The 10,627-nt window shown below is 46.0% G+C and overlaps 2 protein-coding genes across 6 annotated transcripts; one reads left to right on the forward strand and one right to left on the reverse strand.

Annotated features, from left to right (window-relative positions):
- Window positions 1-247: 247 nt before the first annotated feature.
- LOC119026716 (roundabout homolog 2-like) lies at window positions 248-6,445 on the reverse strand. 5 transcript variants are annotated; one of them, XR_005077217.1, is made up of 9 exons: window positions 5,834-6,445; window positions 5,404-5,459; window positions 4,874-5,140; window positions 4,557-4,796; window positions 4,193-4,402; window positions 3,045-3,134; window positions 2,812-2,901; window positions 2,343-2,536; window positions 248-1,148 (listed from the first exon to the last, which is right to left on the reverse strand). XR_005077217.1 is itself a non-coding variant. In XM_037111223.1 (8 exons), the coding sequence occupies exons 1-8, from the start codon at window positions 5,977-5,979 to the stop codon at window positions 2,460-2,462; spliced, it is 1,161 nt and encodes a 386-aa protein (XP_036967118.1). In that variant the 5' UTR covers window positions 5,980-6,442; the 3' UTR covers window positions 248-2,459. The 5 variants fall into 5 exon arrangements, 3 of the variants coding, with proteins under 3 accessions (XP_036967118.1, XP_036967117.1, XP_036967119.1); XR_005077216.1 differs by having other exon boundaries at window positions 2,082-2,536; XM_037111223.1 differs by having other exon boundaries at window positions 248-2,536; window positions 3,045-3,119; window positions 5,834-6,442.
- Window positions 6,446-7,724: 1,279 nt separating this feature from the next.
- On the forward strand, window positions 7,725-10,193 carry LOC119026735. The gene is made up of 3 exons (XM_037111265.1): window positions 7,725-8,014; window positions 8,402-8,752; window positions 8,833-10,193. The coding sequence occupies exons 1-3, from the start codon at window positions 7,765-7,767 to the stop codon at window positions 8,931-8,933; spliced, it is 702 nt and encodes a 233-aa protein (XP_036967160.1). The 5' UTR covers window positions 7,725-7,764; the 3' UTR covers window positions 8,934-10,193.
- Window positions 10,194-10,627: the final 434 nt, after the last annotated feature.

Below are 10,627 nucleotides of genomic sequence, written 5' to 3' on the forward strand. Positions count from 1 at the left end.
TGACTGCTGGTTTTGCTGATTTTTAAACTTTGTCTCTGTGTTTCTTCTCCTGTGGGTCAAAGTTCAGACTTCAGCCTGTCGATCATCAGCTGATGAACACAGTGAAGCTGCTGCCACCTGCTGGAGGACCGACAGCACTGATTGGCTGTCAGCCTGAGAACAAACAGGAAGTGACTGCAGTCTTTCCCTCCTAAAGATCAGGATGTGCATCATGTCCGTCTGAACGTCTCCTGCAGGGGACGGATGCTGAGCTGGTGAATGATTCCTGCTGATTATTATCTTGTGACGTTGTTGGAGCTGTTTGTCTGTTGTTGGTTTTAATAACAAGCTGTATTTATTGTTTGACTCTTTATTCAGATGTGAGTTTGACAGCGTTTTCTTTTGCTTGAGTCGTGGCAGCTGAATATCAGTCGCTTGTCTACTGCAGATCAGAGTCGGTCAAGTTCAACACAATATTGATTTTCTAGAAGTCATTTCATTGCTTGACAGTAGTGACGACTGAAGAGAGGCCGTCTCTCCTCGTCCTGTGTGATAGTAGAAACCAACACACACAACTGCAGCAGCCACACAGTTACATGGGAACTGACTCACAATAACTTCAGCATCTGCACATACAAATCAGGTCAAACGTAAACTCAGCACATCATCAACCGCTGTCAGAACACATACACACATCAGAGGCTTCACGAACACCTTCAGGATCAAATCCTAAACCTTTAGATTTACATTTGTCACAAGAAACAAACATCATCAAACAACAGTCGATGAAGTCAGAATGAAACAATCAGACACAGATCTCAAGCCCTCATCTGAAGGTAGGAACATAAAGGTGCATGTACGTGTTCTTTGGTTTGTCTTTTCTGTTTGTTTCTGAGTGGAGGTTGGGCTGTGAGACGGAGTGATGCTCTGCAGGTCCAGGTGAGTCTGAACAGGTGAGTCTGAGTCTCCTGCTGCAGACACAGAGACTCTGCTGTCCTGACGCTGGTCTGGACTCGGTTCCACCTCTGAGGCTCCAGAACAGAGAAGAGTGGTGACTCCTCTGAGCAGCTCTGTTTGCTCTCAGCGCTGGCGGTACCAGCCGACCCGCTGATGTAGCAGAGTGCAGTGTTCTCTGGGCCGTGTGGTCTGACCAGGGTTTAGCTGCAGGACTGTATAAACACACAACATACAGGGCTGATAGTGGAAAAGATTCCCGAGCCGGAACTTTTCCCCCCAGAGGTGAACAGGGGGGGGCAGGTATATAAACAGCCTGTGTATAACCCTGATCATCATTATTGTCGAGTGGCTCTTTTTAGATATTTTCATGTGGTATGCATTATGACCCCAGTACTATTCAAGAAAACACCTACCATGTGTTCAGCATTTAGATTGACATCAGTCCATCTTAGCACAATCTCTGGAGGTAAATGCTACACAGATTCTACAGCCATACCAAGACAGCTCAGTCAGTGGCAATGATACTACATCAAAGGGAATTATACACTAGGAATTCATTGGTAGTCATTAACTAAAGGACATAAAAAGGACAGATGTTCATTTTTCTTTAACAACTTTAATTGCAAAATATGACTGACTTTTCAGTTCAGTGGTGTCATGGTATGATGTAACTTCTCAGAGAGACGTTTTTTGAATTCTGGCGAGATGCCGGTAAGAAGACAGCTTGCATGCTGCTGGAGACAGACAGATGCGCTAGTGCGGGTCTGTCCTCCGCTAACTTTCTGCATAACGTTACGAGTGGCTGTGCAGTTGTGAATGACAGATCAAGCTCGGCAATAAATGAGCACACGCGAGTTTTTAAATCAGTTCCTCGATCTGTCATTGATGCTGGGACATCTGCCGTGGCAAACCTGACGGATGCGTTATGAGCAGGTCCACTTCTTCCGCTACTTCCATAGAACAGTTTCCGTGCACACACAGTGCAGTAACATGCTCTGGGCTGTCGGAGCCTTTGACACCAGCTTCCATAGCGCTTTCCGTCAATACCCACTGCCTCCATCCAAGCCCACCGCCATTTCTTTTTTATGCCTTTGTCAACCTCTTTAATATCTTCCCCTGGCTTCATAAACATAGCCATTACTTACCTTGACTGCTGTACCACTCGTTCTGCCAGAGACACAGGCCGCCACCTACCCTCCTTCTGATTGGCTTATGTATTACTGAGTCATTGGGCGTTAAAGCTGCTCTCTGGCCTGCGAATTCCCTTTACTGTCTATCTGCGCATCTCAGAACAACACAGATCAACATGTTTATTTTGCAGTGTTTTTCCAGATGTATGTCTGTCTCCTCTACGAGATTCTGTAATTCATACTACTTTAATTAAAAAAAAAAAAAAAAGGACGAACCCGATGTTTTTTTTTCTCCCCAGCCCCGATAGTGGTGCCGGAACGCTATGACCCCTGAACATATGATTGAATCCATGTTGGTATGGAGTTAATGAGCAGTGAAGCAGCAGCTCGACGTCACTGCTCGGACTGACGTGGAGGTGTGACGCTGCAGCTGACTGACGAGTAGATGACGTCCGTCTCTGCTGGACGCTCTGAACATACGAACAAATAAGAAAAGAAAAAGTCAGAATTGTCAGATAAAATTATAATTCAGGGAAAAATCTGAATTCTGGGAAAACAGTAAGAATTGTGGAATAAAGTCAAAACTCTGGTTGGATTTCAGGGGGAAAATGTGATTCTTAAAGAAATAATTTTTCCAGAGTTCTGAGATTTGAGTCAGAATTGTGAAAATAAGAGTAATTTTGAACTGAAGTGTGATAAACTAGTCAGTCGTGCAGGCTGGTGAGGCTGACGGCAGCAGCTGTACCTCTCCTGCTGCTCGTCCTGATGGAAACCTCTCCGTAACTGACGTCTCCACCTCTTCTCACTGATGAATAAACTGCAGCAGCGTCACTCGCTGCAAACCAGAGTCAGTGTGAAAGAACAGATGGTGAAATAATGTATCTGCACTCTCACAGCTATCAGCCAAAGTCAACACTGTGTTAGATGTGACCAGGTTAGATTTAAGACTCGACAGGTGTGACATGAACAGAAACGTACCTGTCGTCCTGTCGGCTTCACGGCCGACGTCTTCTTCTCTGTTCACTGCTGAGTAGACGGGAGCTGGATCGCTCTCTGCAGAGTAAAACACTGAATATTATCATTATAATAGTTCATGTGTGATATTAACAACAATGGTGTTTTCTTTATAGACGGAGATAACAAATAAAAGATGGCGTCAGTTAAACAAGAATGGAGTTGATGAAAGTATCCTGTAACTCTGAAGAGCATTTCACAGTTCATTTTGATGTTCTGATACTTTAAATACTTTAAATACTAATTTCTTTACGACAATATTTTACAAGCGCTCATCATCTTCTTCCTTGACTTTGCCGGGAAAAGTTTCTTTATCGCCACCAACTGTTAAATACTGTGAAAGAGTGAATCCTTCAGCAGAAATGTGTCCTGGTGTTATCCATCAGCAGCACCAGACTCCCTTAACAAATGTGTCAGTTTAGTGAGTTGTTGAGTTGGAGACACTTTATAAACTCTGTGAAACTCTGTCTCTGACTCATTCTGCATTATTTGGACCTTCTTGTTAATTCAGCAAATGTTCTACATGAACTTCTTTCTGTCTGTGAGTAGAAACATGGAGTCTGTTTGTCTCAGAGGTGTTTGTTTCATGCAGAGCAGGAGCTGAGATCTGATGCATGTTACTGCGAGGTGTGATGAGTCTCTGCAGGGCGTCACATCGTGCACCATGTTCCCACTTGTGAAAACATTTTCTGGTAGTGTGAAGAAACTTGTATAAGAGTTGTAATAATAACTGAGGTTTTGTTATCATCAAACAGGAAACTGGAGGACAGCAGATCCTCACTTTGACCACGAGACCCATGACTCACAACTCTGGTGTCAAACTGACTTCACACATGAGAAAAACCATCTGATCAGACCCATCGCAGCAGAGTAGAGACCCAAACACCTCCTCCTACTGCAGAACATCTCATTTGACTGAGAAACCAAAAAATGAAAGAAAGAAAGAAAGAAAGAAAGAAAGAAAGAAAGAAAGAAAGAAAGAAAGAAAGAAAGAAAGAAAGAAAGAAAGTGAAAAGTGAAGTAAAAAAGACAATTTGTGGCACCAACACAGAAATGTTGTACTGTAATCAGTCCTCCTCTCAAAGATGGAGGAATAAATGGATGTATCTCACCTTCAGGTTTCCTCCGGACACATCGCCTCACCAGCACCACCAGCACCACCAGCACCACCAGCACCACCAGCACCACCAGCACCACCAGCACCACCAGCACCACCGGGCCACAGACAGATAGAGCCGACCACAACAGGAAGGGAGCAGGAGGAAAGGAAGAGGAGGAGAAACCAGCTGTGGTGGATGGAGGAGGTGTCGTGGTCAGTTTCCCTGAAGTAAAACAAAAATAACAAATATAAATCGTCCAGAAAACAGCTGTGTGGTTTCTCCTCACAGCTGTTTTCAGCGCTGGGCACTTTAAATTGTCCTTGAGGTCGATATAGTGAACAGATTTGTATTGTAGACTTCAGTTGAACCTCCTGACCTGTGACAGTGATCCAGCTGGGTGGAGACTCTCCATCACTGATGGTGTTACACTTGTAGAATCCTTCATCAGACCTGGAAACATGGTGGATGGTCATGTGACCTGTAGGCTCAGTCCTGATGAAGGAGCCATCTTTATAGAAACCAGCTGAGAGGATGGAGGTCTTTGTTGTACAGGTGAGAGTGACATCATCTCCCTCCATCACAGGGTGGACAGGACTCTGCAGGATCACTGCTCCACCTCAACACACAGACAAACTACAGGGTTTCATCCACCTACACAGCTTCATCAGCACCGACTGCACAGCCTCATCTTACCAGTGACAGTGATGGTGATGCTGCTACTGGCTGCTCCGCCTGTGGACTCACACCAGTAAACTCCACTGTCAGATGGGACGACGTAGCTGATGGTGCAGACAGAACCAGCTGGTTCTCCCCAGTCTTTACACTGAGTCCGGGTCTCTCTGGTCTTGGTGTTGTTCCTCCTCACCGTCCATCCGTCAGAGCTGTCGTCCTCCTCACACCTCAGAGAGACAAACTGTCCTTCAAACATCTGAGAGCTGTGAGGACTGATGTTCAGAGAGGCTGGAGGACGAGACAGAGAGAACAAGTCGTTTATTTTACTATTTCTCAGTTTCTGTGTTGTTGGTGTCACTTTTTCTCTTCAGTTTAAATACAGAAATAACTTCAGTGAGCTTCAGAGGTGCTTAATAAAAGACCCAGGCTAGCTGTTTCCCTCTGTTTCCAGTCTTTATGCTAAGCTAAGCTAACCGACTCCTGGCTGTGGCTTCATATTGCCCTGACAGACACGAGCTGAACATTTTTAACGTGTCATATAAAACACTGACCTTGGTTTGTAGCGCGGCTCAGCAGCGACATCAGCACTGAAGACAGAGGAGATGAACTGTACCATCAACAAAATCACAACACTGTAACTTTAACCAGAAGCTCTATGAGAGTTTAGACACGAGGAAACTTTGGTCGGCTTGTGACCATGAACAAATATCTATCAGGGACAGGATGTGTTCTGTGGCAGGAAAGTCGCTGTGCAGGTTTGAAATATGAAGCAATAACTTCCTGTTATAAAAACATGTATATGAGACAAAAACATGATTTCTGCAGTCGTCTTTTCCTGTCGTGATCCAACAAAGTGGATTCCTGTTCGACTGCGTTCGAGAGAACACTGGTTTCATGTCACACCTCTGTAGGTCAGTGACTTCTGATATCTGCCTGCTGTTCATTTAATATTAACGTTTAAACACTGCAGATTGTACTCACAGAGCAGCCACATGCTGTCGGACACTCCTCACAGATTCTCCTCCTGCTGTGAAGGTGAGTTCACTGACTCTGCAGCCAACAGGAACTTGAGGAGGTGACTTCATCACAGCGCAGCAGCTCACATGAACCGGATGAGGCGTCACCATGACGCCACCAGACAGACAGAAGCAAAGCAAACACACATATTCATCTGATGAATGAATCTGGCTTGTTCTTCAGGAGGAGATGTGCTGAGGGGTCAGTCCATATGATGACGTCATGATAAATGGTCCAGACGTGTTTTTATTAATAATCATTAACACAGCAGCAGGTAAACTTCTCACCTGAGGAGAGACGAAGAGACAGAAAGTCACCAGGCTCCATGTAAAGATCACTTGTTTTTATGAGCTGCTGAGTTGTGAACAATGTGAAACTCTGTCTCTGACTGGTTCTTCATCATCTGGACCTTCTTGTCGGTTCGGCAGATGTTTCATGGGGCGCTGCAGCACTTTGTACAGCGTGTGTGTAATCTGATGACGTCATGAACGTGCCTGTAATAACACAATAATATAAAACATGTCAGGATATTACATACAGCAGTAACATGGAATATATCACACAGTCACATAGATGTGGACGTTTAACAGCGAGGAGGACTGTTCGGAAGAAGGACATGCGCAGTAGAGATTTGTTCCATCTCGCTGATTGGCTGAGGGGGCGGGGCGAGGACCGGCGTGAGCCAGCCGGCTGCTGCCATTCATAGCTGCGGGGACACCAGCCGAGGCGGGCGGTGGGTCAGAACCGGGACAACAGAGGACCAGAACCGGGACAGCGTTCGGCCCTTTCTGGATCTAATCTGTGCGGAGCTCTAAGTTATAAATGAGAAGGTTCGAGTGTCTCAGTCCAGAACCCTGCCAAGAGGCGGGACGTCCTCCAGGAGAGACCAGATTTCACCTGGAGGCAGAGCGACTGTGTGTCCGGTTACTGAGCGGACCCGAGAGACCACCGGACCACCGGCAGCAGGACTGCGTCTTCACACCGACAGTAAGTGTTGAGCGGGTCTCCGCTGCCCTCAGCAGGTACAGGTGTAGTCAGGTGACTGATGGGACTGTAACGGTGGGCCGGTGTTCGGGACTAACACGGGTCCATGTTGCGTCTGTGGTCACAGCAGCTTCAACAGATGTTGACAGCAGGAAGAGAAGCCGCAGCTGTCCTCAGATCTGCCTCTGTGTTCAGGTTTCTCTCTACCTTTATTAAAGACACGTACTCGTGACTTCTCCCTGTTGGAGTGAACATACATGTAAAAACCTTCTATAATGAAGTAAAATGAAATAAAAGGCTTGAATGATGGAAAATAACTGAGTCTATATTCTGAGCAGATGAAGAGGAGGACGAGTTTAATAAATGTTGGTGTTGTCCAGTTGTTGCATCTTTCAGGCAGCAGGTTTTCTTCCTTCACAGTTAAAGTGGCCTGTAACAGAATCTGACAGGTGTGTTTGGTTCACAGACACTGTGGGCACAAGATGTCCTGCCACCTTCTGTGTCCAGCAGGTGTTTTTCTTCCCTCAGTCAGTTCAAGGCCCGTAAGTGCCTTTTTAAATGTCATTTTATTTTACTTTATTTTATTTACAAGGTTTATAGTTCCGCTGTGTGATGCATGTTCACTCAAACAGGGAGAAGTCACGAGTACGTGTTTTTAATAAAGGTTTATTAGAGATAGAAACATTCACAGGAAGAGCAACGCTCCATGTTCCTGTTTACAACGTCCTCCGTAACAACCAGCAACTGTGATACAGCGACTGAGGGTCAGACACGTTTAATCAAACAGCAGCCCGAACACGTATCAGGTGTGTTTTGACCAGAGAAAACCTGAACAACGAGGCAGATCTGAGGACAGCTGCGGCTTCTCTTCCTGCTGTCAACATCTGTTGTAGCTGCGGTGACCCGTGTTAATGCCAAACACCGGCCTCTGCTGCCCCCTGCTGGTCTCTGCTGCCCCCTGCTGGTCCCTGCTGCCCCCTGCTGGTCCCTGCTGCCCCCTGCTGGTCCCTGCTGTCCACTTTTTAAACCCCACCCTCTTGGAGACGGCAGCTCCTGTTGTTGTCAAGAGGAAACAGCGGTGCTTTCTGCTCAGGAGATTCAAAATGTCGTACAGGCTCTTCTTCTGGGTCCTGATCTGCTCTGTGGGCTCTGCAGCTGAGGGTGAGCCGTGTGTGTGTGTGTGTGTGTGTGTGTGTGTGTGTGTGTGTGTGTGTGTGTGTGTGTGTGTTGTGTTCACTGGCACAAACACACAGTGTGTCAGTGACACGTCATGCTGTGCTGTCTGTCCTGTTTGAACTGTTTCAGGATTGTTGTCGATGTCGGGATAGAAATCATGCAGCCTCAGTGAAACGATGAGTCGCTCCTACTTTCACTTTCAGCTGGGACACTCGGGGGAGAAACTGTTCCTGCATCTGTTCAGTGTTTGTCTACTGGATGTGTAAACTTTCGTGAGAGGTTTGTTATCATGTGCAGGTTCTGTCATCATCAGCAGCAGCCTCAGTGAACAGCCTGTGTTTCTAACCACGTCTGTTGTCTCCTGTGTTTCAGAGCAGCGGCAGGTGAAAGTCCAGCGTGGACAGGAAGCCGTTCTTCAGTGTGGCGGTCCAGCAGACGCCTCCGTCATCCTGCTGGAGTGGACCAGACTGGACCTGAAGGCAGACGGTTACGTGTTCTTCTATAGAAACAAGCAGTTTTATGAAATCTACCAGCTCCCGTCTTTCCATGGTCGGGTGGCGCTGGTCGATCCTCAGGTGAGGGGCGGAGACTTCTCCGTTTTCCTGAGGAACGCTGACATCAGCGACAGCGGATCGTACGAGTGTCGGGTCATCATCAGCACGCCGGGTCAGACGACGCACTCTGAGATCAAACGTGTCATGGAGCTGAAGGTGACAGACCCAGGTGAGCGCTGGCAGCCCAGGCTCAGGTGAGTTAGTTCTGTTGGACCTGCTGAGGCCTCACACCTGTTTTCTGCTCCGCAGAGCTCACAGCTGGACGCCTCAGAGGTGGAGGCAGCCAGAGCCGAGCGGGTGGAGCTGTCGCTGCTCTCGCACTCATCTGTCTGCTTCTTGTTGTTCAGTGAAATAGTTTGATTCACGTCAGCTTCTCTGAGCCTGTTCACACCTGGTGTCACCACCTGTCCTGAGACGGCCAATCACAAGTCAGCTCACAGCCGGCAGGTCACATTGTTACGCAAACAACTTCATGTTCTGATTAAATCTGAATTTACTAGAAGGACACAGTGAGTTAGAATCTGACACAGTTTCACTACGTTATAAAGTTTGTTTTAACTCAACAACTCTTAAAATCACCACATTTGTTAATGGAGTCTGGTGCTGTTGTGTTACTGACATCAGCAGCTTAAAGGGACCAAACATGTCATTTACACTTTCAGACAGTGTGTAATCCCTCCACCTCCTCCTCCTCCTCCTCCTCCTCCTCCTCCTCCTCCCCCACCTCCTCTTCCTCTTCCGTTGAGCTGTTATATTAACATATATACATTATATATACCTGTCTGACATGTCAATGATTAATTATTGATCAGCATTAAGAATTCACCTGATTGAAAATGTCTTCATCAACAATCAGAGCTTTTCACTGTAACAGATTACAGATTACAATCAAAACACTAAATACTGATGGAGAAAATGTTTTCAATCAGAAAAGTTGTTATTTAAAAAGACCCGTTCCAGTTGGTCGCTGCAGCATTGGCTGGGCTTTGTTACTATTTGTTCAATAGTAAACAGGTTAAAAATGTTGAATATATTTCACGTTATTAACGAGTAATCAATAGGTTGTTACAGCAGCCAACATTTTCATCCCCGATGGACGACGGTTCATCGTCAGGCAGAGACGTGTTGCTAATGTCTTAGAGAGAGACGGATGTCTGGAGCCTGGAAAGACTCCGTAGAGTGCAAACCTCCACCCATCAGTCCCTCACTGTACCTACTCACAGATACCAGACACCTAAATACACCTGATTTATTCATTTTTTTAAAAAAATCAGGATCCGTCTTTATCTCCTGAGACTTGAATGAAAATAAGAAAAAAGTCCCGGGTCAGCTAACAAACAAGCAGAACCTCTCTGGTGACGAACTGCAGTCCAACAAACAAAAGGTTGATGTTCGACTGAGGATGTGAAGCTGAGCAGGACACACAGTCACATGTTGTTTCTACAGCAGGACTCAGTCTGTGTTTCTAATGTTCTGACATCAGTTATTGTGATTATATGACGATTGTGTCTTTGTAACACTACTGGCTCTCTGTATCTGTATCTGCCTCCACTTCCTGTGTCACTGTATGAGCTTCACAACAGTAATAAAGGAGTTAGTGATTCTCAGCATGTCTTTTGATTGAGTCACTGATAATGTCGAAGAGTTCATGAGTCTGAAACTCCACAAACCGCTGAACATTTAATCTCTCCTGAAAACAACCCGAAAGCTCTGAAATCAGCTTGTAAGAGGAACTTTTCTCTTCTGTGTTAAATCAGGTCAGTTTCATTTGTAGAGCACAGCATCACGATCACATCCCCTCAGTGAACGACGTCCTCAGAACCTCGAGAAGAGAGACGACTAACTCAGCATGTTGAGAAAAGATGTTAGAAACCTCAGGAGGACGATCCTCCTGTAGACGTCACACGTACAGGACAGAACAACAAACCACAGTTTACCGTTTGCAAGAATATCTGAGACAAATTATATGTAACACAGGAGACGACTGTCTGCTAAGGAGAGGAAGTTGTGTTATTTCCTGTCTGACTGCAGAGGTGATCTTGAC

Source organism: Acanthopagrus latus, chromosome 10 (assembly GCF_904848185.1).
Source record: "Acanthopagrus latus isolate v.2019 chromosome 10, fAcaLat1.1, whole genome shotgun sequence".
Taxonomy (NCBI): domain Eukaryota; kingdom Metazoa; phylum Chordata; class Actinopteri; order Spariformes; family Sparidae; genus Acanthopagrus; species Acanthopagrus latus.

Bases quoted from the DNA above. Each gene is read 5' to 3' on its own strand.
- LOC119026716 (XM_037111222.1), bottom strand. From the start codon at position 5,979: ATGGTGACGCCTCATCCGGTTCATGTGAGCTGCTGCGCTGTGATGAAG. The intron at 3,135-4,192 runs GTGAGATACATC...GATAATATTCAG, and splicing joins TGTCCGGAGGAAACCTGAAG to TGTTTTACTCTGCAGAGAGC. The intron at 2,537-2,811 runs GTACAGCTGCTG...TCGTATGTTCAG, and splicing joins CAGGACGAGCAGCAGGAGAG to AGCGTCCAGCAGAGACGGAC.
- LOC119026735 (XM_037111265.1), top strand. From the start codon at position 7,765: ATGCCAAACACCGGCCTCTGCTGCCCCCTGCTGGTCTCTGCTGCCCCC. The intron at 8,015-8,401 runs GTGAGCCGTGTG...CCTGTGTTTCAG, and splicing joins TGTGGGCTCTGCAGCTGAGG to AGCAGCGGCAGGTGAAAGTC. The intron at 8,753-8,832 runs GTGAGCGCTGGC...TCTGCTCCGCAG, and splicing joins GCTGAAGGTGACAGACCCAG to AGCTCACAGCTGGACGCCTC.